At 55.2% G+C, this 26491-nt stretch overlaps 1 protein-coding gene across 3 annotated transcripts in view; it reads left to right on the forward strand.

Moving 5' to 3' along the window:
- Positions 1 to 11407: 11407 nt before the first annotated feature.
- Positions 11408 to 26491, forward strand: part of ITGA3 (integrin subunit alpha 3) — a 29988-nt gene continuing 14904 nt past the window's right edge. For 2 of the 3 annotated variants that reach the window (XM_081218160.1, XM_081218162.1), the window contains exons 1-7: positions 11586 to 12220; positions 19757 to 19884; positions 20205 to 20284; positions 22296 to 22545; positions 24074 to 24160; positions 24522 to 24729; positions 25157 to 25353. In XM_081218160.1, the coding sequence (XP_081074286.1) occupies positions 12015 to 12220; positions 19757 to 19884; positions 20205 to 20284; positions 22296 to 22545; positions 24074 to 24160; positions 24522 to 24729; positions 25157 to 25353 (1156 nt within the window). In that variant the 5' untranslated portion in view covers positions 11586 to 12014. The other variant, XM_081218161.1, reaches the window with a different exon arrangement.

Consider the following 26491-nt stretch of genomic DNA (forward strand, 5'->3'; position numbering starts at 1 on the left):
ATTCAGTTTGTCTATTTTTTCTTTCGTTGTTTGTGCTTTTGGTGTTATAACTAAGAATCCATTGCCAAATACAAGACCACAAAGACTAACCCCTATGTTTTCTTCTAAGAGTTTACCTCTTATATTTAGGTCTTTGATCCATTTTGAGTTAATTTTTGAGGTAGTGATTCAACTTCATTCTTCTGCATGTGAATATCCCAGTCCTCCCCTGCAGCCCCCCTTATATATTTACAAAACCTCCAGTAGCATCTCATGGAACCCTGGTGTTTCAGGGAACATCAATTGGGAACTGCCAACCTATATGATCAGGTCCAAGTTTCTTAGCCTAGCCAAGGCCTCTCATCCTCTGCCCCCAACTGGCCTCTTGCTGTTCCTTAGACTTGTACTGGGTTTTTCTGCCTCCAGGCCTTAGTATATACTGTCCTAACACTTCGCCCAACCACTATCACATTCACACACACCATCCACCTTTTCCTACTGAAATTCACTCATCCTCTAAGGGATAATAATAGCTAACATTTATTGAGCACTTGCTACGTACCACTTTCCTAAGCACTTTATTTGTAGTATTATCTCATTTAATGCTTACACTAACCCTATGACGTATATACGCCTATTATCCTCATGTTATAGGTGAGGGAATAGAAGTTCAGCATGGGTAAGTAAACTGCCCAAGGTTGCACAGTTAGCAAGTGATGGAGGGAGAATTTAAACCCAGACCGTCTGCCTCCAGAGGCCCTGATCTAACAAATCACTGCCCTCCAATCAACCTTCGTTTATCACCCCCCACTCTGCCCACTACTTCACTGGTACCAAAATATATTTACTGAACTCTACTATGTATTTTGCTGAAACACCAAGTTAGCAAATGAGTAAAAGAATGAATAGAACTGCATTGTCAGAGCTGGAAGGGCCTCAAGCTTCCTGGAATGTGGGGTACACTCCAGGATAACAGGCTCTGTGACTCACCCAGGGTCACAAGGTGGGGTAGAAACCATGTCAGGACGAGGTCTCCACCTCCTGCCGGTAGTTTTTTTTTTTTTTTTTTTTTTTTGCGGTATGCGGGCCTCTCACTGATGTGGCCTCTTCCGCTGCGGAGCACAGGGTTCAGACGCGCAGGCTCAGTAGTTGTGGCTCACGGGCCCAGTTGCTCCGCGGCATGTGGGATCCTCCCGGACCGGGGCACGAATCTGCGTCCCCTGCATCAGCAGGCGGACTCTCAACCACCGCGCCACCAGGGAAGCCCCTGCCGGTAGTTTTGATGCCATGCCTGCTGTGTCTCCATTCAATACACATTTATTGAGTTCCTTGCCTGTGCCAGGCCCCAGTCTGAGCCCCATCTGAGACAAACAGAACAAGACCCCTGGGACCCTGCCCTGTCTCTCTCCCCGGGGACAATGGGGCTTAGGCCTGGCAGGGCTCCCCCCGGGTGTCAAGGGCCATCCCCTGGGCTCCGACCCAGCTTTCCCCGTTCCCTTGGAGGAAGCGCTGAGAATGGGAGATGGCAGGCAGTCAGGGGCACAGAGCTGGCCGGGAGGAAGGGCCCCAGCTCCAGTTCTTTTCCTGGCACCCTTGTTTGCTGCGTGCCCCTGACTTCCGGTGGTTGTTTCCGCCCCACCCATAACCTCCCTGGCTGAGTGGGCAGCTGGCCTGGGACTGGAATTCTCCCACCATCCTCAATTTCAGCCATCTCTCGGATGGGCTGTCCCTCAAAGCCCAACAGACCTGGATGAGAATCTTGCTCCCTCCACCAGCTGCATGACCTTGGGCCTATCACTTTGCCAGTCTAAGTCTTTGTTTCCTCTTCTGGAAAAGGGGACAATGGGACTGACCTCACAGGTTTGTCCTGAAGAATAAAAGACATAATCTACATAAGGGGCCTGGCACAATGAGACGCCCAATACGAAACGTTACCTCTTTTCTCAGCCTAGCTCTTCCTACTTTCCTCCTCCAGGAAGCCTTCCAGGATGCCCTCTTTCCCCTGTCTCCCCATCCCTGTGTTGGGGTCCCAGTCTGAGCCCTGGGGAAGGCCAACTGGGCTCCTGCGTGATGGAGATGCTGTGATGGGGTTCTCCAGGTGCTGATATCTCCACGAGCTCTCAAGTGTCCATTTCCCTCACATAGACGTGTCCATGTCTCACAGGGAATGGGGCTGAAGGGGACCCACAGGGAGCTTCATGAGTTTTTCAATGGACCAGTTCAACTCAATGCACATCATTGAGCTCGACTCCAAGCAGAGCACTGTGGTAGGAGCTATCGGCAGGTGGAGAGAGGGGGGGGTCTGAGCTTACTTTTCCTGGAGTACTGAGCTATCGGGGGAGAGATAGCCACGGCCACCCCCACACCCACTGCAGTAAAAAATAACATTTATTGAGCTATTACTATGTGATAGACATTGTGCAAATTCTTTTACTCTCTATGCTTAGGGTGCAATTTTAAACTCAATTTTACAGATATAGAAACTGAGGCACAAAGAACTTAAGCAAATTTGCTCAAGTGAATAAGTGACATCTGGCCAAATGTGACAAATGCTCTATCAGAGGGAGAAACAGGGTTGTGCTGGAGCAGAAAGCATCCACTGAGATCCAGGGAGCCTGGGAAGATGAAGGGTTTCAGCTGGCCTTGAAGGAAGAGTTGTTCATGGGCAGGAAGAAGTAGGAGCACTGCTTGCAGGCAAAGGCCTCAAGAAGGGGGCCAGGGCTTCCCTGGTGGCGCAGTGGTTGAGAGTCCGCCTGCCGATGCAGGGGACACGGGTCCGTGCCCCGGTCCGGGAAGATCCCACATGCCGCGGAGCGGCTGGGCCCGTGAGCCATGGCCGCTGAGCCTGCGCGTCCGGAGCCTATGCTCCGCAACAGAAGAGGCCACAACAGTGAGAGGCCCGTGTACCGCAAAAAAAAAAAAAAAAAAAAAAGAGAGAGAAGGGGGCGAGCAGGCATTTGGGGGATGAAGATCTGCCTGGCAGCTGGGGCTGTGTGGGGAGGACGGTGGGAGTGCGGAGGGCAAGGGCAGGAGGTGAGCAGGACGGTCATGGAGGACCTCAAGCCCCCGGCTGAGGACCTGGGCTTCAGGTTTGGTTCTGCAAGGCATCCAAGGGAGTGTTTTAAGTGGAGTCAGATCAGAGGAGAGGAGGAGGGCCTCCTGGGGCCAGGTGACAATTGTCTAGGGGGAGAGAAGGGAAAGGTGAGGTGGGTAGCCCGATGCCAGGTGCTCCCCGTGTATGATCTCAGCCTCCCAACAGTCCCTAGAGTTGGGCATGATCATCACCTCTTTGTAAATAAACTGAGGCTCAGAGCTGACCAGAGGTGGGTTAGAGGCTAATGGCATTGGGGTGGGGGCCCCTGTTCCCTAAGGTGAGGCCAGGCCCCAGACCATGTTTGCCCACTGGCGGCGAGGGTGGGTGTGGAGTACTCTGAGGTCTTCTCAGGGTGTCTGTGGGTGCAGAGAGGAGGGTGGGCATGGAATGAAAGAGGTGGGGCTTCCGGGGTTACAAATGGGGTCACCAAGGGAGCTAGAACAACAGGGGGCCGAAAGGAAGGAAGCGCAGAGCCCGGGGTGCAGGTGGTGAGAGGCCTGCGGGGGGTGGGACCGCAGGGGTTCTCTTCAGTGAGTTTGTGGTGGGCCTGGCCGACCACACAGAACCAGGCTGGCAAGGCCTGATCAACAGCAGAGCTCAGGCTGGTGCTCTTGGGGAAAGGCCTGGGTTTGGGGTACAAACCTTGGGGTCCCTCCTGGACTCTGGCCTCCATGTCTATCTCTAGCCCTGCCCTGGGGCCTCGGGCAGATGGCCAGCCAGACCTGCAGCTCCACCTATGAGGCCCTAGAGGTCCCCCAGACTCGCTGGCTGTCCTTACTGCTGACTTCTCCCGTGTGCCCTGCATCCCATAGCCACCAACTCCTGCCCACACTGCTCGTCCAAATATCTCGACAGTCCACCTACATCTCTACAGTAAGGCAGCCCCTCACCCCTTCTCACTTCTCTCTCCATATCAGCCCCCAGATGGGTCTCCCTGACTCCCAGCCAGAGGAAGCTTTTGAATCCACAAAGGCTGTCAGCTTACTCCAAGGCATGAACCCATCATTTCCCTTCAGTTCCAAGGCCAGCAAGCTGAAGCCCAAACTCCAGGCTCTAGTGCTTTCCTGAGCGTGTCCCTTACAGCCAGCTGTACTTGTGATTGCTGCCCACTGTCCTACCTACTGCATCTCAGTGCCCCCCACCTCTCCACACTCTACTTGTAAGTTCCCTTCTCAGCAGCCGCGGTGGACTGTGCTCTCACCCGACGCAGAGCTATACCTGTCAGGGGCGTGGCCCAGAGCAGTTCAGCCACTTCGGGAGTGGCCTTGACATCCTCCAAGCCCCATCTGACTCTTTACCTCAGATGAGTCCCTGATGCCCAGGACAATCCCCCAGAGGGAAAGGGCCAAGCCCCTGGGGGATTGTTTTACAGGAAAGTGAAATCTCCATCATTGCCCCCATCATGCTAACAGTTAAGCGAAGAGGGCAGTGCCAGGGCCTGTCTGGAGCCCCTGACTGCCCCGCCCACTCCCCACTAAATCATTCTTTGTCCCAGCTCTTCCCCCAGCACCATTTCCTCCCGGCCCCACCCACCTTCATGGCTGCCTGAGTCATTTTACACCCCAGGGCCCTGGTTTCTGTGTGCAATTCTGTAACATCCTGCCCCATCCCTGCCAGGTAGGGCTCCCTGCCTTTTAATAGCAACCTTCAGGAAACAGGCCTTAAGCCACAAGAAGGTTGCCCAGTGGTGAGAATTTCTGTGATCCTGGCAGGAAAGGAGAGGGCCATGAGGAGGAGGAACTTCTGCTCTCTCCCAGATCAGAGTCCAGAAGGGTGCCCTGCCTTGCACATCAGACTCTGGGTCCTGAGAGCAGGCTTGCACCTCCCGCCTCCGTCTGCCTTGTAATCTACTCTTTAGCTCCTGAAACTTGCAAGCAGATTTCAAATCAGCGGCAACTCGCCCCACTGCCCTGCTTGCTGCTGCTGGCCACTCGGGGGTGAGGTCCCAAGTGAGGGGCTGGTTGGGGACGGGGCGGTGCTGGGATGAGGGGCAAGAGCTGGGAGGAGGCTGCAACCTGTGTTACTCAGGGCCCTGGCCCGTCCGGAGCAGGCGGGGAGGAGGAAGTGAGTCAGTGGGCACAGCAATTCATGCCTCAGAATTCTGACTTTCCTTTTCAACCCACTGAGCCAAGACGTTTGTCCCAACAGGATCCTGCGGTGGGGGAGGGGAGGGGAGGGGAGGATATTTACGAGACAGAGCTGGCCTCTCACTCACCTCGACCAGGTTCACTGTTTTAGGGCCATAAACAGTATGTGGCCAACTGGATTCAGCCAGACACGCAGTGGTTGAAGACCTACTGTGTGTGAGGGACTGTCACGGGTGCTGGAAATACAGGTGTAATTGACAGTGAGCACAACTAGTACTTAGTGAGCGACGTCTGGGTCCCAGTTCTGCTGTTTTTCAACAAACCTGTGAGTCTGGTATCTGTGTCCAATTTATAGTGAGGAAACTGAGACAAAGAGGTGAAGGGACTTGTCCAAGGTCGCAACCCTATCAGTCTGTAATCATACTATGAGCCCAGCCTACAAGTCAGTGCAAGGCCTGGAAGATGCAAGTGTGATTACATCTGTGTGTGTGTGTGTGTGTGTGTGTGTGTGTGTGTGTGTGTACACAGGGGTGCAGGGGGCAGGGGTGAGGGAAGAAAGTGAAAACTCATGAAAGATTTCAAAGAACAAGTGGATACTTTCCAAGTGAACAAAGGGGTGTAGGGAGGCAGAGGTATCAGCATGTGCAGAAATCAAGTGGCACGGACCAGCCCTGGCGTGTCTGTGGAATCCTGCCGGGGCAAGGCACTGCGACAGAGGCTGTTACAGGGGAGCAGGCTGTGGGGACAAGGGGGAGGTGCTGAGCCCGTTCCGGATGCTCAGAATCTGGGAAGCCTGTGGGTGGCCAGCTGGAGGTGCCTGGCAAGAGTTGAACATCAAGGCTGGAGCCTGGAGGTGCTGGGGGGGCAGTCATCAGCATGGAGGAGAACGGTCATGCACAGAGGGTGATCTGGGGAGGCAGGGGGATGAGCACGAACAGCAGCCCAGGGCGGGCTGAGGAATCTCGCAAGGGGGTGAGGGTGCTGGGCAGAGACAGTGAGGGAGGAGGGCCAAGAGAGGGCGCAGGGGGCCGTCAACAGGGTCACTGCTGCCGCCCCAGAGAGGTCAGGGGCAAAGAACCAAAGACTACTACCGGGCGTGCCCCTCAGAGGAGGCTGGTTCCCAAGCGGATAAGGTTTCAGTGAGACAGGGGGCTGAAGCCAGGTTGGGGAGGTCGAAGGGACCAAGACAACCCAAGGGCAGAACCCCTACTCCGGGGAGAGCAGACACGTGACTGATCCCAAGGATGTGACTTCTAAGCTGTGTGTGTCCTGGAAGAACAGAAGGCAGCCAAGATGACTGGGGGATGGGGGAAGCGGGGTGCCTGGTGGAGATATTCACACCTCTTGCACCTTGGGCATCTCAGTATTTTCAGCTGTAAAGTGGGAGACATCTCCACCTCATAAGGTTATTAGAAGATAACATACATAAAGGGCGGGACACACAGTAGGCGCTCAATAAACGTAAGCTTCCCTTCTGATTTCAAATGTTCATAAAACATTCAGAGACACATAGTCACATAGGCAAACAGGTGTGGATGTGCCAGGGACCATGTGCACAGATACATGCTCCAATCAACATGTATATAGGAGTGCTCCATAGACAACCACACATGGCCCTCCACCCTTAGCAGTATCTCTAGGAAGTGAGTAGGAGCGTGTGGAGGAGGTAGATGAAGCCCCCCAACTGTCCCGATTTCCCACCTGGCCAATAAGAACCCTGCCAATAAGAAGGCATCTCCCCAGGAAATGGCAAGGCCCTAGGGGGCTGGTGACTCCGCTCAGCTGGGGCTACCAAGTGGGCCCCCGTGGCCTCCCAAACTTGAAGAGGCCACCTTGGCATGAGGTAGAGAATGCTATAGAGTCCTAATCTCCCAGCCAGGAGGGCAGGGCTTGTGCAGCAAGGCCAGGCCGTGGCGGGCAGCAAGGGGACCATGGAGAGGGTTGAAGGAACTAGAAAGACAAAGGGGTTGGCCAGCAGGGAAGTTTCCTGATGTCTGCAGCCTGCTCGCCAGGCCCCTGTGGGGGGTCACTGCCCATTTATCCCTGGAGCCCCTCTGCTCTTTCCTCCCCCGCCCGCCGCGTAACCCCCCACCCCCACCCCGCAACACGTACCTAAAGTCCAAGTCAAGTCCAAGTCAAATCAAATCGGCGCCCTGGGTCCTTCTCACCCACTCTCTCCCTCCCTCCTGCCCCTGCTCAGCCCACTTCACCCATTGCCTAAATTAGTACAGCAGCCCCTTCCTGCTCCCCAGCCCAGTTCGTCTTGGCAATGCCAACTTCATGCTGTAGCCAAAATGTTCTTTCTAACACCCCCATTGTCCCATAATCACCAGCCCTGAAACATAATGCGATGAGGGTTTAGCCTTTTAAATTTGAGAGCTTTCAGAACGTGAGGCCAGGATGAAACCCTGGCCTCCTGAAGATGCTCTCGTTCATCTTTGAACCCCTGAGGGTTCTCAGCTCTGTGCCAGGACCTAGCAGGTTGTCAAGAAACGCTTGAAACTGACAGATCCTGAGCCAGAGAAGTTGCCTGGCCTGGATGCCTGTCCCGCCCCCACATCTGGGGCACAGGAGAAAGGAAATCTGATAAACCCATTCATGCTTCACTGCTCCTCCCTCCCTCCCTCCCCAGTAATTTGCATTTTCAATTCAACTCAGAGATAGAGACCGGAGTCTTAGTTCATAGCTGAGATTTGGTCCATTTAGTTCAACGAATATTAGGAGCCTTGGGACACAAGGGATGCCAGGTGAGGAATAATAAGGGATTCCTTCCAGCCCTTTCGTTTCATAGATGGGGAAACCGAGGCCTGGAGGAGGAAAGGAACTTGTGCAAGGTGAGAGGGCAGAGGACAGCCTGCATCCAGCCCTCGTGGAGCCACGGTTCCACTCCATCCGTATCTCTCCATCTCTGCACTGACCTTCCTGTGAGAAGCGAGTGAGCAAGTGGTGTGCTCTGGGGCTCTGGGAGAGGGAGAAGGGGCGGGGGAGTGTTGTGTGTGTGTGGCGGGGGGAGTGGCAGAGGAAGGCTGGCATTTATTCAGCGGGCACTGAATAAATGGAAGGTGCCTTTACAGAATATGACGTTGTCATGTTACAACTGGGAAAACTGCACCCCAGGTTAGGCCCCAACTCTTCTGCGTTCCTCTCTTGAGGCTCCCTCTTGCTAATAATCCCTTCCTTCTCACTTGTCCAGATATTCCTCCTCCAGGAAGCCTCCCTGACTCTACAGCAGAACCCACAGTTTGTATGTTGTCATGTTTGCCCACAGAGGCAGATGGACCCCATCCAAGATTTGGTTCAATGTCAAGACTGATGATGCCACACGCACACTAAGAGGGAATGAAAAGGTTTATCATTTACATAATTGAGGTCTCTGGAGGAGCAGGGCTGGCTTCTCAAACAGGTCCAAAATGGCTTGACAGAGCGAGGAAAGGAGATTGGCCTGGGTTTTTACTGTGCTGAGGAAGTGAGGCCAGGTGAGCATTTGTGAGGAAAGGGGCTTGCATGGTTCGAATCTCCCATGAACGCCAAAGGAGGTAGCACAGCACCCAGGCTTTCTTATGAGCTTGTCCAGGTGGGAGACACAAGGGGAGGAGGGAGAGGGGACGGCTCAAAAGGTGTCAGCAGGGGCTTCCCTGGTGGCGCAGTGGTTGAGAGTCCGCCTGCCGATGCAGGGGACGTGGGTTCGTGCCCCGGTCCGGGAAGATCCCACATGCCGCGGAGCGGCTGGGCCCGTGAGCCATGGCCGCTGAGCCTGCGCGTCCGGAGCCTGTGCTCCGCAACGGGAGAGGCCACAGCAGTGAGAGGCCCGCGTAACGCAAAAAAAAAAAAAAAAAAAAAAAAAAAAAAGTCAGCAGTCAAGCATCAAAAAATGGGCTCAGACTCCTCATTACACACGTTATTCTCCGTGTTTACACTTCTAGGTGGGTCCCTTCTCTACAGGGAAGGGTTGGCATGATAAAATCAACTGAGGGATGAGATGAGTCTGTGGATGATAATGTCACTTACATCAGAGGATTCTGGACCTTTGGCATGAACTGGGGATTTCTCTTTCTGCATCTCTCCAGCCCAGAGACCCTTCCAGTCCCTTCATCCCTCCATTCCCATTCCATCTCCCCCAGACCTGTCTGACACTCCCCCACATTCCTTAGCTGGGGCCCTCCCCCTACCAGGCACCCGTGCTCCCACTCCCACATTCCCTCTGGACACTCCCTCAGAGTGGAAAAACCATCCCTCATCCCTTTCCTGCTCCCAGCCCTGGGATCGGACATGCTGGTCATTCCTGTTTGGGATGGTCAAAGAGATAACACCTGGCATGGAGCCCATCTGTCATCACAGAACTCTCAAAGCTGCTTCAGGTGGGGCCCCTGTCCACACTGAGTGTCCACCCTGGCCCCTGGGCTCCTGGCCCTGTCTGTTTCCTCCTTTACTAAGAATGAGGTGGAGAACCCAACAGCCAGCTGGAAGGAGAGCAAGGTAACTGTTCAACTTCCATCCAGGTCAGCTTCCTGTTCCTTGGCCCCACATGTCCTAACCCCTGGAGGCTCTGGGCCACAAAGCAGACCATGGAGAGAGGCTGGGCAGCTCTGAGAGTCAAAGATTGGGGACAAATGCTGCTCCAAGGGCAGACAGGGGTGAGTGTCCTCTCCCCAAACACCGCAGAGAACGCTGCTATAACAGCTGCTTTTGTTGAGGCATGTCTGGCTGTCTGACCAACATCTGGAGTCTGTCTCTTAAGGACACAGCTGTGGCCAGTGGCCTCCAGTCCTAGCTCTACCTCCCATGAGCTGCGTGACCTTGGACATCCAGGTTCCTCCTTAAGTCAAATGAGGAGTCAAATGAGGCCGGAAGAATATGAGAGTCTGCAGGTGAAAGGATTCATAAGCACAAGTGCATCTCGAGTCCCTTCCCAGGCTCTGAATCTAATTTTGTACTCCTAATTCTTTGAATCTAATTTTGTACTCCTAATTCTTTATCTTTTTCCTTGAAGAGGGCTCCAAATTGTACAAGCTTCAGGCCCCACAAAACCTAGATCTGCCCTGAGTATGGTACAAATGTTAATTATTGGCATAAGTGGTCAAGTAGGGCCCTGGGCTCAGATAACACAGGATTAAAATCCAAGTTGCACAGCCTTCAAGTTGCTTAACCTCCCTGAGCCTCAGTTTTCTCATCTTAAAACAGAGATAACACCTCAAAGATTGCCGTGAGAATTTAATTTAATAATATTTATAAGCACTTAGCATAGTTTCTGCTGCACAAGCACTACCATATGGTGGTTTTCTTATTATCATAAACTCTCAGAGATAGGGGCTCTAAAATGAATTTCAAGGAAGTAAGCGCTGAGAACTGAACTCCTGGACCAAAATAAGAAAGCTCCTTTAGCCTAGAAAAAAGAATGGTCAGGGGAAATGGGTCTTTGTGCTGCAATAAGGGGAATCTTTGTCAGACTCAAGAAAATACAGAGCGATCTCTTTAAGTTCCCTTTCAGTTCGATTCTTCTGCGGATAACCAGACCTTTGGGCCTCGCCCACCTAACTCCTCCACCTTGGCGCCACCCACTACACACCCGTGGGGGCTGGAGTCCCCGCCGGTCTCCAAACGCTCAGCTGGAGCCTGCGTGGTTGGAGGGGGCCTTTGGGATTCTGCTGGGCTGGGCCCTGAAGGCAAGGGTGGATGAGAAATGGGTACAATCTGGGCCCAGCTCCCTGGCCACGCAGACACTCTAAAGAGAAGGGACTTCTTTCCACACCTACCGGATATCCATGACACAAAATAGATATCAGAAGGCGCAGCCCTTTGGGGAAAACGCTGTCTTGTTGCTAATTACAGTCAGCGATGCTTGGTTATTACTAATGCTAAATATCTGTCTGATTTTGTTGAGAGACCATTCCCAGGTCGGATCAGGGTGGGTGGGAGCGAGTGGGCAAAAGAAATAAATCTGGACAAGGACGGTGAAGGGCTGGGTACGAGGAGGAACGCCCAGAGACCGCTAACCTTCTCTCAGGGGCTCACAGCGCGGCGGAGGCGAGGGCATTCCAGCCAGTGGCTTGCGGATGTCGGCTCCCAGATGCGCCAACGCCGGGGCTCTCCAGCCGGACCCACAGAGGTGGCCGCGTCCGGAACGGCCTTTCCAGCAGCTGCAGCCTCCGCAGCAAAGCAGCGGGACAAATCCCACCCCCCGGCCCCGCCCGTCCAATCCATCTTGCTCGGCAGGCGACGCTTCTCGGGAGAAACAAGGGGCGGGGAGGAGTAATCCAAGCCTCTGGGGGCTCCGGACAGGTGTTTGGGGGAGAAGGCGGAGCCGGGTTAGGGAGGATGGAGAGGGAGGGGCGGTGCTGCCCCTTTAAGAGGAGGCGGCCGAGCCGGGACCTTTTCTCTTTCCCCGGAAGGAAAGCCTAGCCCCGGCTGGGCGCGCAAGGTGGGGAGGTGCGGGGCTGGGCGTGGAGAGGCGGGGCGCGCGCGGTGGGACCCCTCCTTCCTGTCCTCCTTGCGGTCGACAGGTCTGCCTGCCCAGATCCGCTGCCGAGCCTGGATCGGAGGCGACAGTGCGGCCAAGTGGGCGCGGCCGGCACGAGTTGGGGGGCAGGGTGCCCGGGGCAGGGGGACGGTGACCCGGGACAGTGCAGGCGGGAGAACAGACCTGCGGACCTCAGAGGGGAATCTGAGAGCTCAGACCGTGAGCGGACGTGAAACTGGCCAGGGCTGGGGGCCAGAAACTGATCAGCGCTTCGGGGCTCAACTAAGCGGACGCCAGAGTGTTCTCCGGTGGCGCGGGGGAGCAGGTGAACAGGTCCTCACTCCCAGCTCCACGCCCTCACGCGCTCTCGCCCGGGCCCCGGCTCCCGTCCGCAGCCATGGGCCCCGGCCCCAGCCGCGCCGCCCGCGTCCTACGCCCGATGCTCTGCGCGCTCGCCTTGATGGTGGCCGCCAGCGACCGCGTCGCCTCCGCCTTCAACCTGGACACCCGATTCCTGGTGGTGAAGGAGGCCGGGAACCCGGGCAGCCTCTTCGGCTACTCGGTCGCCCTCCATCGGCAGACGGAGCGGCAGCAGCGCTACCTGTAAGTGAAACTGGCCGGGGTGGGGTGGGAGAGTGTGTGTACAGGGTGCGGATCCCGAGTTGAGTCCAAGCCCTGGGCCAGCTGGCTTCCAGGCTCGCAGGCCTCCAGCTCTGGGGAGCGACGATTAAGGGAGCAGGGACCTAGGCAGCCCTTCTGCTGCGGAGGCTTGGCGGGAAGTAAAGGGATTGGGTGTGGGATGGGGGGCAGTAATTATTGGCAAGTGCTGACCCGGCCAGAACCTGTCTAGACTCAGCCTCTCAGGCCTTTAAACCTCTCTTGAGAGTAGAAGTGGGGTCCCCGTTTCCTGAGCCCCCTCCCATTCTGGGGACTGGGTGCTTAGTATACCGAATGCCTCTTCTCTCCAGGGCTGGGAACTGGGGAAAACTGCAAGATAAACACCTTTCCCCTTTGCTGGGAAGAACCAACGGGGACATGCATTTAAGCCCGCCCCCACCTCGCACATAGTCTGCGGCCCGCCAGCCACACCCTCGGCAGAACCACACTGAAGGGCCTTCTCAACTGCTTGGCGGTTGGAGAGTGCAGTGATGGGCGAGTCTGGGCGTTTGGAGCTGTCCAGGTGCTCCTTCTGACCCCTTGAGGATGCAGAAGTAGAAGTGAGAGGAGCAGCTGTCCCAAGTCCTGCTTGGTCTTCTGCAACCTACCCCCACCCCCAGCAGTGATGCCCTCCCGCCAGACGTCCTCCCCGCATTCCACGGATTCATGTTGAATCTTCAACCCTGAGTGTGTTTGTTTTGGTGTCAGGAGGGAAATGGTGTTTTTCTCTTTCTTCTGTTCTCCTTCCCCAACAGCTGCAAGAAGGAGAAGAAAGAGCGAGGCAGAGGGGAGGGAGGGGAGGGAGAGCGTCCAGCTGCTTGTGTTGCCCCCCCCGCCCCCCCCCCTTACTCATGCCCAGAGGGGCATGTCCAAGTTTGAGAAGTTCCTCTGCATGGGCTCAGTGTGCTGAGGTTGGCAGTTAGGGGAAAAGGGCAGCCGGGGAAGGTGAGGCTGCCCCAGGAGGGAAGGTTGTTAGGACGGGACAGGCAGGCCCTCTTTGGGCAGTAGCTCTCCTGGTGGACCTACCGAGATGTCAAACCCTGCTGAGCAAGAGGACATGGTCAGATAAAGGGTGTGCTGAAACCTTTCTCAACTCTGGCTGGAACCTGCAGAAACCTGAGGAAGTTGGAATGTCCAAAGTTCAGACTGCCCCAGCCTTGTTCCCTGCCCTCCTGGCCTGGCCCTTGCCCAGGCCACCTACCTACTTGGCCTCAATTCCATCTAGCTTCTGCAGAGGCTAGGGCCACCACACCCTTCCCAGCCTGGCCCCAGCAGCTGCGGTCTGGCCTTAGCCACTCTTCCATCTTTTGGAGACCCTAAGTGATCATCAGCACACGGTTCTGTATTGGTGCTCTTCCTGCCCCAGCCCAGAAAACGATTTTCAGATTTTCAGTGCTGAATCTGCATGACATAAGGCAATGTAGTGTAAAGAGAATATCAGAAAAGCAAGGGTAAATAATGGAAAGCTGGAGTAAATAATAGATTCTGTAATAACTCCCCCCCCCTTTTTTTTCTGCTATGTGACCTTAAGCAGGATATTTCTCTTCTCTGGGCCAGTTTTCCCCAAGGAGAGGTTGGGTCTGGATCTATATACTCCTTCCTGCCTCTGTTGGCAACTTGGCATTGCGGAGAAAGAAGAGGCTTCCAAGTCCCATTGCCAGTTTCCTGTCTTGAATCTGTCACTAATACCTGAGTCTTAATTATCTTACATGTCAGGGGGAGGGGAACCACATGCCTTCCTCATGGGGTGATAGTGGGCTTTTTTTTTTTTTTTTTTTTTTTTGCGGTACGCGGGCCTCTCACCGTTGTGGCCTCTCCCGTTGCGGAGCACAGGCTCTGGACGCGCAGGCTCAGCGGCCATGGCTCACGGGCCCAGCCGCTCCGCGGCATGTGGGATCTTCCCGGACCGGGGCACGAACCCGTGTCCCCTGCATCAGCAGGTGGACTCTCAACCACTGCACCACCAGGGAAGCCCGATAGTGAGCTTTTAATGAGATAAGTTGTGTAAAATGCTCTGCATCTGCCTTCTTCTCCCAGGAGTAGCTGAGGGCTCTTGTGCTGAAGCTGGGACCTGGATGCACCCTCACTAACCAAGGACCTCACCCAAGAGGGCTGAGCAGAGGGGTCCTACTTTTCTTCCTGGGCAGCTAGAGATGGCATTAGGCCTGCCAGGAGCCCAGAAGTTCCTAAAACTAATGAATCTCGGAGAGGCAGGTAGTTCTAGATAGCGTTCTGGGTGACTCACTTGGGTATCCTCAGACTTTTCTGGGGATGGTTCTACATCTTGGGTCATCTCCTCATCTCACTGAATTCTGCCCCATGACCGTTTGGGAGAATCAGCTGGGCCAGCTGGGCTTAGCTGCAGCCAGCTGTATAGCCAGATGTAAACAGCTGTCTGAGTGCACAGCTCAGGGGAACCAGCAAGTCAAGTGGCAGTTCTGTTAGCTTCAAAGTCCCTTGGGAAAAGGGGGAGGGTTCATGATCCTGAACAAAGTCTTAGCCTGAAGCTCACTGAAGGTTTTCAGGAGATGCAGGGACCCTGGAAAGTGTATGCAAAGTCTGGTGTGTTTGTGCATTGTTCCGGGGCCTGGAGGCGGGGAGAGCATAGCTTTCATTATATTCCCAAAGGCGGCCTTATTCCAGAAATGGTTAAAAGCCCAGGTGTGTCTTTGTTCCCCATCACCTTCATCTCTAGACTGAGGTACCACATGCCCACAACACCGGAGGCCTACTGCAACCCCGGCCCCAATGTCGCAGTCCCTGGAGTGAGGGGTCAGGAGCAGGGCAGGGAACCAAGGTTCTTTGGGCTTCTTGGTGAGATACATGAGGACCCCTGGGGAAGCAGAGGGACTATTCCTCGGGGAGATGGTCACTGACCTCCCCCCTTTCCCCCAGCACCTGTTCTGTCATTCCCTCCTGGGAATCCAGGTGTCCTGGTCTGGCCTGACCTTGTGGGCTATGGGAGATACCTCTGGGGCTCTTGCCTGGAAATGAGGGTGTCTGGGAAGCCTGGGGCGGGGGTGGCTGCAGCTCCTGGAAGATGAGCTCATACCTGAGATAGGCAGGAACTAGGCTTACTTGCTCTCCTAAAACATGTTTCCCTGGGCAGGGTAGGCACCTGGCAGCCTCCAAAGCTCGTGCCAGAGGAAATGGGCATAGCAGCTGTGGCTGCAAACAGAAGGCCTGGATGCATAGTGTCCTTTTTCTCTGGCTCTCTCCAATGACCAGGCCAAGCCAGAGAGCTTAAAACTGGGCAGGAGGTAAGAGAAGCCTGATCTTGTGGAAAATGAAGTGAAAGGGGCTTGGTCAGAACTAAACAAAGAAGGAAGAGGATGGCGGTTACGGCAAGGGAGGCTGAGGTTAGATGACATGAAGAAGGCCCTAAGGGATCAAATGTGGAAAAAACGCCAAGGAGCCAGGGACAGGGAGAAGAAATGAGAAAAACAGCCTTGTTCTTTATTACTGGAGGCTTGAGCAAGGCCTCTTTCTCCTGTTCTCTCTCATTCTCTCGCTTTCTCCAGCTTGTTGCTCTGATTCTAGGGCTGAGTCACCAGAGGGGAAAGGGAGCTGGGGGTAGCGTAAGGAGGAGTAAGGCGGGGATTGAGAGGGCTGCGGTTTCAAACACTGCAGGAGAAGCCTCTGGGGACATGGCTAACTCAGTCAGGAGGACTGGCACAGAGCTGGGATCCAGGCATCTGAGAGCTGCCCCCAACCCACCCCAGGGCTCAGAGCTGGAGTGGGCCCCCTCCCCAACTGGCTTCCTGGCCTAAGGAGTAAGGCATGGGGGCCTGGTGCCTGACTGCTGGACCCGCTGGACCCTCCTTGTTAACTGAAGTCTTTCCACTGGGGCTAACCCAGTGCCTCCCTGAGGTGAGGAGTCTGGGAAGTTGAATCTTACAGGCTGTTTCTCTGAGCATCACCCCACCCCAGTATCCCTCAGGGGGCCATCTTCTCTGGGGTGAGCCAGCCTGGTGCCCTGACACTCCTGGGCCCCATTCCCCTGCCTCCTCTGATGCTACTGCTCTCTACTTGGCTGTTCCATGAGCTTTGAACTGCCCCAGGAAGAGTGATGGGGCAGGACTGAGAAAGTGCTTCTCCGGAACTTGGAGCTCAGGGGCCTCCACAAAGGCCAGGAGGGGCTGTCTGGCCGGAGCCAGAGGATAGGGTGAAGAGGCAGCTGTTTGAAAGCCCTTGCGAGGTCATTTTATTCCTCTCCCTACCTCCTGGAAAGACACCTACTCCCACCCAGCCCAGCCTGACTCCAGGAAAGAGGCAGTCCAGTCTCCTTTCTTCCTTGCTCCAAGAGCTGGGCAAAGCATCCCACTTAGCATCCCGCTTCTGGCTGCTGCTGGGAGGGTGACCTCAGTGGTGGTTTGAGAGGGATCAGCTTCTCGACTCTTTGATCTGGACCAGATCCAACAGCAGGAGCAATGTGCTCATTTGCATAGTAACGTACATTCATTTACATACCGGTAAGATCTTTCCCGCCCTCTGGATTTTCCCACACCTGACTGTGGCTGGAGGAAGCTGGACCCGGCCCGCTTGTACACCCTCCTCCCCCCATCTACTCCCAGTCTCTGGCCGTAGACCCATTGGATCCTGGGCTGGGAGCCAGAGGGCCTTAAAGGGCCTCTAAGTGGGCCAAGTAGGAGCTAAAAATACTCCAGGGAGGTGGGAGGTGCTCCCTGTGGAATCTCTGGGGAGGGAGGGGCCTGGGATGCAGGGCTGGGATTAGGACCCTGCCCCACCGACCATCAGTGGGCACGAGGCTGGTGCGGGGTGAGAGTGGAGAGGGTATAGGTGGTAAGGGGATTTATGTCAATCCAATTGCTACTCACGCCCAGCTTTGCCTGCTCTGTAACACGGGAGGCAAAGAGGAGGGGACCCTCAGGCCACTCCCTCTAAGATGAGGGAGCTGGGAGGGCGTGGCCACCCTGCTCCTCAGCCACCTCCCACCCTGACAACTAGGGCCCAGAGAGCTGTAGGCACAGCAACACTTCCCTTGCATTGCACGCCCTGGAATGCAACCTGGGCTCTCCAGGGACCCCTTGCCCACTGAGGCCTGGACCCACCCCTGCAAGGTCATTGTAGCCAACCCCCACCTGCCACCTCCAGCCAGATCTGAGCTCCCACCCTAGAATGACTAGCTGCCAGGGCCCCACCCCCACCTGACTGACTGCCTTAGGCCATGGAAGTGTTCCCTCTCATCCTCTGCCCTACCTAAGCACCCGAACTAGTCTGCTCTGTGCGCACTGCTTCAGGTCCCCTAACCCAGTGGGGCAGAAATTCCTGGGTCCCCGGAGCAAGGCCTGGGGGTGTGCTAGGCCAGTCCTGGTTCCACAAGAAAGCAGAACAGTGCTCACGTTGGCCTTGGCTTCATAGTCAGGAGGCCCTTTCAAAGAATGAACCCACTTTTTCCCCCAACAACCCTGGAGGGTGGTGGGACAGCTGCTGTCCCATTTTACAGATGAGTCAGTCACAGCTCAGAGAGGGAAAAGAAATTGTCCCTTGAGGCAGAACAAACCTAGAACCAGGCCCTTCAGCTCCAAGGCTGAGATATTCCTTTCCCACAGGCAGCAGCTCCCCTCTCGCACCTGTCAGGCTGGGGGCAGATGTCCATGGGTGGTCAGGCAGCGGACTCACTAGGCACCCTACCCAGCCCAGACAGAGGGTGACTAACAGGGCCTGGCTGCCACACTGGCCCCTGCCAGCCTTCCTGCTGGAGCTCCCAGCCCTGCTCTGCTTAGAGAAGCTATACCCCTGCCCCCAGGAACCCTTCCCCAGGGTGAGGTCTGAGCTGAGGTGTGAGGTGCAGGCAGAGGTCCCCTTCCCGGCACCCCCAGGCAGCACATTCCTGACACCCAGTGGGCCGAGGCACCCAGGCCCTGCCCTGCCCACTCCCTGCAGCCTTCACTCTCAGGTCCCAGGCAGGAGCTGCGGGCAGGGCCGTTGCTCTGCACGTCCAGACACTGGCAGGGGGCCTGGCACCCAAGTTCTGAGCTGGGCGCCTCAGGTGACAGCATTGCTGGGGCCGGATGGAGGGATGCGTACCTAGGAGGTGCCTCTGCCACCCAGGGGGCGGGGTCCAGCAGGACTGAGGAGGTGGTCTTGGCAGAATGTCCAGAGGCTGCAGACAGATGATGCTGGGGGAGCAAGGGGTGGTAGGTCTGGGTTCTCAAGCTGTGGTGTGACTTTGAGATGCGCGTTAAATAAGCAGGCTCCAGGGCTCCACCCCCAGATTCAATCCAGGTTGTCTGTGGTGGGCTGAGGAATTTGCCTTTTCAACAAATGTCACAGGGATTTTTGATTCTGGCGGTCCAGGAACTGTCCTTTGAGATAATATTTCAAGGCTGATCACCCGCCTTCCTCTCCTCTAGTCACCTCTCTGGTATGGGAAGGGCTGCTAGGGCCCTAAGAACGCTTGCAGGGACTTGGCAGTTGGTGTCCCTAAAGATGGGTTCCAGGCAGGCTGGGGACAAGGTGATTTATAGTCCTCACCCATCCCCATTCTCATGCCCACCAGCCAAGAACTCTGCCCTGGGGCCACATTGTCCAAAGTGTCAGGTACCCAGCTCCCCTGCCACCACCCCTATATCTCATATGTCTGTCTCAACATGGGGGGGAGGGGGAGAATAGACATCGCCCAGGTCACATAAGGGCCCTGCTGACCTCGGCCCACCCAGCTCTGGTTTAGGGTCAGTTGTCCTTTCCTGCACACATTCTTCAGTGCCCGCCCCCAGATCTAAGTCCTCAGATGGCTCAAAGAGGTAGGACCAGGACTCCTCCAGCCTTGCTCTCTTCCCCTCTGCCTTCATCTCAGAGGCCAAGCATTCCTTCCCAAACCCAGATCTGATTATGTCACTCAGAGGCCAATCATTCCTTCCCAAACCCAGATCTGATTATGTCACTCAGAGGCCAATCATTCCTTCCCAAACCCAGATCTGATTATGTCACTCAGAGGCCAATCATTCCTTCCCAAACCCAGATCTGGCCCTGTCACTCCCTTTGCTGAAAATCCCTCCACGGTTCCCCTTCCCACACTGCCTCTTGTCCCTCCCCGGGTTTCTGGCCTCCAGCTGTACCGAGGGCCTTGCAGGTCCCTGAGTCACTCTCTTGCTCATGCTTCCTGGCTCTTGCACATGCCAGACCTTTGCCTACAGAGCGCCCCCTCCACTTCTTCACTTGGTAAGCCCTGGTCATCAGACTCAGGCCAGGGTCCCCTCTTCTGTGGGCCTCCCTGATTGCCCCCCACGCAGAGTCTGGGCTGGTTTGCTCCCTGCTTTCCTCTCATGAGGCACTGGCCACAGGTGTCTGTCTCCTTGCCTGCCTTCCCCTACCCTGGGCACTCCTCGAGGGCAGGGGCGGGGAGCCATTCATCTCCCGACGGCAGAGCCTGGCACAGAGCAGATGCCCGGCCCATGCACGTTGAGCAGTGACTTGTCTGAAGCGGGCTTTGGGGACTACCTACCTTCTTGCCCCCAGGCTCCTGGCTGGCGCCCCCCGGGACCTTGCTGTGCCTGATGGCTATACCAACCAGACCGGTGCTGTGTACCTGTGCCCACTCACCGCCCACAAGGACGACTGTGAACGGATGGACATTGCGGAGAAAAGTGAGCAGAGGGCCTGGGAATGGGCACTGGGTCAGGAGCCTGGTGGAGGGCGTAGCACAGAGAGGATGACTGGAACAGACAGAAGGCTCACCTGGGTAGCTTCTAGTCCCTTCTTGTCCAGCTGGGAAGAGGGAGTCCTAGAGTGGGACCAGAAGGGATTTGTGGAGCTCAGACTATGATGGGCTGGAGAGGGCGGGGAGGGAGGGCTGCCCTGCTGGAGTGGAAGATCCGGGAGGGACCAACCCCTGCCCTCTGGAGGCTCTGGATGCTGGGAGGGTGCGGTGAGGTGCCCTGGCTCATGACCCCTCTCACGCCCACAGGTGACCCTGACCGTCACATTATTGAGGACATGTGGCTCGGGGTGACTGTGGCCAGCCAGGGCCCTGCGGGCAGAGTCCTGGTAAGTGGGCACTCACCGTCGGGCCCCCGCTCCAGCCCTCTCCTTCAGCTCCCAGGAGCTTCGGAGGGAAGCAGAGGGCAGGAGAAGGGTCCGTTGTGCATGAGCTGGAGCCTCGCAAATGTCCCTTTCTGTGGCTGTGTGTCCCTTCATCCTGCACTTGTAGCAGGGGGTGGGGGTGGGGAGGGTGTCTGGCGCTCTCCAAGGGCCAGCCTGGGTCCTGTCGGAAGCACCCACTGCTCCCCCCCCGGGGGGTGCTCACCCTTCGTAGGAATGAGCTGAGGGAACTGCGAGATGGAAAGGGCAGAGAGGGCCTCAGGCAGTGCGGCCTGGGCGTGCTCCTTCCAGGGAGGCCGGCTGCCCCCGCTCACCCGGCTGGGGTTTGGGGCCCCCCCCGCTGCTGTCAGCGGTCACCTCCTGCCCACATCCATCAGTGCTGGCTCCTGGGATCTCAATTTCTGAGTCCCAGATAGACAATTTATTTTTCATCTTTAAATTCATGTAACATTTACATACAGTGAATGTACAAATTTTCTTTCAGTTGCGTTTTGACAAATTATACAACTGTGTGACAACCCCCATTAAAGAAATGGCGTATTTACATCATTCCAGAAAGCCCACTGCTTTCCAGCCAACCGTCACCCCCATAGCCGTCCCCTTTGAATCACGTTGTGATTTCTGTCACCTTTGAACACTGTCACAGGCTCTGGGTTTGACCAGTTCACTGAAACACCCTTTCTAGTCTTTTGTTAAGGATGGTGTGGGTCCCGGTTTCCACTTAAGTCAGTTCTAGATCCTGGGTCCTTCAGCAGTTTTCTGCTCACCCATCCATTCATTCAGTCCGTTTTTGGTGAGCACGTCCTGTGTGCCCCCTGCACTGAGCCCGCACTACAGACTTTGTAGTTACCCGGGACAGGCTCAGGCCAGCACGAGCATGGGTTTGGTTCGCAGCTGGACGGGGACACAAACGGCAAGCAAACAAGAGCTAGGCCTGGTTCTGGGTTTCCCCTGGCCCCTGGCTGTTTTACAAATACCTTATTCTGATTGATGTGCCCAATAACTCTTTATGGAGCACCTTCCATGTGCAGGGAGAAGCTTCAAGAGAAGCAGCACAGGGCTTCCCTGGTGGCGCAGTGGTTGAGAGTCCGCCTGCCGATGCAGGGGACACGGGTTCGTGCCCCGGTCCGGGAGGATCCCACATGCCGCGGAGCGGCTGGGCCCGTGAGCCATGGCCGCTGAGCCTGCGCGTCTGGAGCCTGTGCTCCGCAACGGGAGAGGCCACAACAGTGAGAGGCCCGTGTACCGCAAAAAAAAAAAAAAAGAAAGAAAGGCAGCACAGCCTGATACTTAAGAGCTCAGACCCCGGAGCCTGACAGCCTTCGTTTGAATATCCCCTGCCTCTCTCTAGACGTGAGATCTTAAGCAGGTTTCTTAGTTCTCTGTGCCTCAGTTTCCTTATCTAAAATGGGGAAGATAATTATCCCTACTCCATAGGGCTGGTAGGAGGCTTAAAAGAATTAATATGTGAAGAGCTCAGACTTGTGTCTGGCATATAGTAAGTGTTAGCACTTACTATACACTCAGTAAGTGTTAGCAGCTGCTGCTATGGTTGTTGTTATTCTAATATTGACCTTTCATTAAGAGGGCAAGGCCATCGGGGGACAGCAGAGAAGCAAATTCCTAACCTGCTCTGTGTTGAGCTCCTTTGAGACCCAAGGGCCTGAACCCCACATTCCCTCATCCTTTTCCCTTTTCCTTTTGCCAAGATCTCTAAGCCGCTCTCAAATCCAGTAACTTCTGGTCTTCCAAAAGTGTTCCCAGCCTTCAGAGCAGGTTTTTGAATTCTGGAAAGGCAGTGCAGGTCCAGGCACCACTGTGGGAAGAAAGAAAAGCTGGGAGACCTCTTTCTACCCCTCTCCTGCAAAGCCAGAGGCGGACAGGGCTGTGGAGACACTGCTCTGGAGTCCCTGCCGTGGGCTCAGCTGTGTGCATTGGTGGGGGCTGGGGTCCCCAGGTCTGTGCCCACCGCTACACCCAGGTGTTGTGGTCGGGGTCGGAGGACCAGCGGCGCATGGTGGGCAAGTGCTACGTGAGGGGCAACGACCTGGAGCTGGACCCCAGTGATGACTGGCAGACCTACCACAACGAGATGTGCAACAGCAACACCGACTACCTGGAGACCGGCATGTGCCAGCTGGGCGCCAGCGGCGGCTTCACCCGAAACACTGTGTACTTTGGTGCTCCTGGTGCTTACAACTGGAAAGGTGGGGACTGTGGGGGACGGGAAGCGGAGCAGAGGCCACCACCCCTGTTAGGCCCGAGGGCAGCCTGCCAGAGCCTCCCCACGAGAGGGCAGAGGAGAGCATTCGTTTGCCAACATCAGCAACTACCTCGACCTCTGCTATTTTAAAGTGCTTACTAGGTATCAGAGGCTTTACGCCTATTATTTTAATTAATCTTAAAATATGAGTGTTCTTATACTCATTTTACAGAAAACTGAGCCTCAGGGAGGTGAAGTAAATCACCCAAGGCCAAACAGTAAGTTCTGAAACCTGTGTGGGAATGCAGGTCCATCTGACTCCAGGTTAACCATTTAAAAACTTAAAAAATAAAGCACGTTTCTGGTGCAACTACTAAATGGTGCAGTAAAATAAAGAGGAAAAGGGCCCTTCCTCTCTCCCATCTTCCTTGTCCCATTTCCCAGTGTATACCGCTAAGTGTCTTGTGGATCCTTCCAGACTTATTTTAGAAGGTATAGGTATCTTAACACACACACAACACACAAAATCACATTAAACGTACTGTTCTGCTACTTCCTTTTCACATATCGATAAACTGTGGGCATCTTTTCATTTCAGTACATACAGGGCAATCTTTTGGGAGGGCTGCAGAGAGTTCCTGGTATCCAAAGTCATGCTTGTATCTGCCACACCACATACTGCCTCTCAGGAGTCTGACAGCTCACACCCCCTCCACCTGCCTCTCTCCACCACACAGGCTGTAGCGACAGTGGCCCCTCTTCCCTTACTGCACCTACCATTGCAGAATCAACAGGCAGAGGGAACCCAGAATCCTGTTTTGTTTTCTTTCATTGCAGTATAGTTGACATACAATATTTTGTTAGTTTCAGGTGTACAACATAGTGACTCAACATTTAAATACATTATAGAATGTTCACCCCTATAAGGGAAGAAACCATCTGTCCCCATACAAAGTGATTACATTGTTATTGCCTATATTTCTTAGGCTCTGTGTTTCATCCCAATGATTGACTGATTTCGCCCTCTTGACCAGCAGGTAGCGCAGGGCGTGGTCCCAGCTCTGGGCTTGCCTGAGGCCGAGGCCTCTGATCCCTCTGCTAGTCTTACCTCCCACCCCTTGGTCCTTCAGAGTCTTGGCAGGGCCCCAGGCACTCTCCAGCAGCAGCCCTGGGGAGCAGGGTCGGGGCAGGCAGCCCGAGTTTGGGGCAGGATTAGGAGGATATAATGGTGTGGAGTCTGGCTTTGGTGTCTAGGGTGAGGGAAGTGTCATCTAGTAGCCGGGTGCCTGGATGCCTGGATTCCAGCTGGACAACTGGCTCTCCATCCCTGAGCCTCACTTTTCTCATCTGCACAATGGGGGTCATCATTCTACCTCACAGAATCGTTAAAATAAAGAGGAAGTGATCGGCAGATGGCAACGTACTCACAAATAAAAGGGGTTATGATTATCCTTATCTGGAGGTGGGGGGCCTGGACATAGTGGAGGAAAGGAGTGGTGACTTATACTCCCCCTCCTCAAATCCTTGTCAAGGAAACAGCTACATGATTCAGAGGAAGGACTGGGATTTATCCGAATACAGTTACAAGGACCCGGAGGACAAAGGCAACCACTACATTGGTGAGTCCAGGTGTGGTGGCCCTTTGGGTGGAGAGGAGGAGAGGGGCTCAGTGGCCCTGTCACCTTCAGTGTCTGGTGGAAGAGTGAGACCAGGGTGCAGTGCGACGAGGGGCACTTAGTTCAGCTAGCGCCCAGTTGGTGACCACCACCTGGATGCCCCCAAGATGCACAGTCATGACCCTCATGGAGCTCACGGTCCAGTGTGCAGGCAGGACTGGGGGCTGGGCATCCAAGGGCCACCTTCTTGCCCAACTTAGAATAGAGGAATAGAAGATAATGGGGGGATATTGGGAGATGGGTCCAGAGGAGAAGGGGACAAAACTTGCTGGAGCCTTGACTGATCACCTCCCCCGCTTCCCAGGCTACACGATGCAGGTGGGCAGTGCCATCCTGCACCCTACGAACACCACCATTGTGACGGGTGCCCCTCGGCACCAACATGTGGGCGCTGTCTTTTTGCTGAGCCAGGAGGCAGGTGGAGACCTGCGGAGGAGGCAGGTGCTGGAGGGCAGGCAGGTGGGCGCCTATTTTGGCAGCGCCATTGCCCTGGCAGACCTGAACAATGATGGGTGAGAATCCAGGGACATTTCTGGGGCCGGGAGAAGGGTGAGGGGGGCGGCCTTGCCCAAACCAGGGCAGAGAAATGGAGGTTTGCAAGGATTTGCTAGTCAATTTTGCCTGTTGATTTGCAATCAGACTTTATGGGATTCTGGGTGTTTGCATGTCAAGTTCGTGAGGCTTGCGTCTCCTCATCTGTGCCTGTCATTTGTACGGCTCTAGTGGATGTGGGCTGTTTGGGTGTGATCTGTGTCTACATGGCTTCTCCACAACATGTGTTTTCTATTAGACGGGTCACAGTGACACTTCCTTGTCCTTCCCACGATCTATGGCCAGAGGCGCCATTTGTAGAGTCATGTGCCCTGCCTGGCACAGTTGTGTCTGCTAAATAAGAGTTATGCTGCATGTCCCATCTCCACCTTCTTCTCCCCTGTGCAGGTGGCAGGACCTCCTGGTGGGTGCCCCCTATTACTTTGAGCGGAAAGAGGAGGTAGGGGGTGCCATTTATGTCTTCATGAACCAGGCAGGCACCTCCTTCCCGGCCCACCCCTCCCTCCTTCTTCACGGCCCCAGTCGCTCTGCCTTTGGCTTCTCCGTGGCAAGCATCGGTGACATCAACCAGGATGGATTCCAGGGTATGAGCCAGCACTCCTGCCCCAGCATCCACTGACTGAGAGCCAGCTGCATACTAGGCTTGACAGGGTCCGAAGAGAAGACGGGCTGGGGCTCAGGTCTGGGGAGCTCACAGCCGTGCTGGAGAGACAGCGTGCAAAGGGAGCCCCCACAGAGGCGAGCTTGGTAGACCTCCTGGAGGAGTGGACGTACCACTGGGCATCCAAGGCTGGGCTGAGTGTGCACAGCGGAGGGAAGAGAAGGGGCACAACATGAGTGTGGTACACTTGCCTGATGTGCTCAAATCTAGTAGGTGTGGGTTGTTCACATCTGAGATGAGGCTGGAGAGGTAGTGTAGGGGTGGGGTGGACGCTTTGGAAGCCAGGCAGAAAAACCAGGGCTTTATATTTGGGTTATGGCAGAGGGGTGTCCAAAGAGATTTGGGGGCAGGGACTTGATATGATGGCTGGTACCCTGCAAGATGATTCCGGAGGGAGATGTGGGATGGATGGACGCGGGGAGCAAGGCTGGGGGTGTTAAGATCAAGAATACAGTATATCAGGTGTGGGACGTTAGCGCTGGGACAAGGTAGACGTCCCAGATATAGGGGATGTCATTGGCGCTCTGCAGGACTTGGGGACCAATCAGACCTGGTGTATCAAGGAGAGGGACAAGTCAAGGGGTTGAGCCCGGTTGCCACGGGAGCACCTGGCGTATCTGTAAATCTTTTCTCTGACAACCTCAACTTCCCAGAACATACCTGAAAACCAAAAGGAAGGCAGAGGCGCCACTAAAGAGACAAAACGGGTGCTAGAAAGTCTAGTCAATGAAGCCCAAGCACGTACTGATACAAGAGTTGCCCCGTTGTCACTCAGGACCTACTTACTTTTCCTTTTCTAACAAGCTAGGCTTTCTGGTTACCTAGACCTTATCAGATCAAAAGCAGAAAACTTAGGAAGTTAAAGAAGACAGAACGTTTTGGATTTATTCGTGGAAACAATGGTTAGAATTAAAACGCCGTTTTAACAAGTAAAGCTCACTAGAGTGTTGTGGTTAAAATCCCAGCCCCCACACAGCGACAGACATGGGCTTAGAGCCTCTTCTCTGCTCCCTAGCTGTGCGACTTTGGGTTTCCTGAGCTTTTTTCCTCATCTATGAAGT

Source organism: Mesoplodon bidens, assembly GCF_964165515.1.
Source record: "Mesoplodon bidens genome assembly, chromosome: 19".
NCBI lineage: Eukaryota > Metazoa > Chordata > Mammalia > Artiodactyla > Ziphiidae > Mesoplodon > Mesoplodon bidens.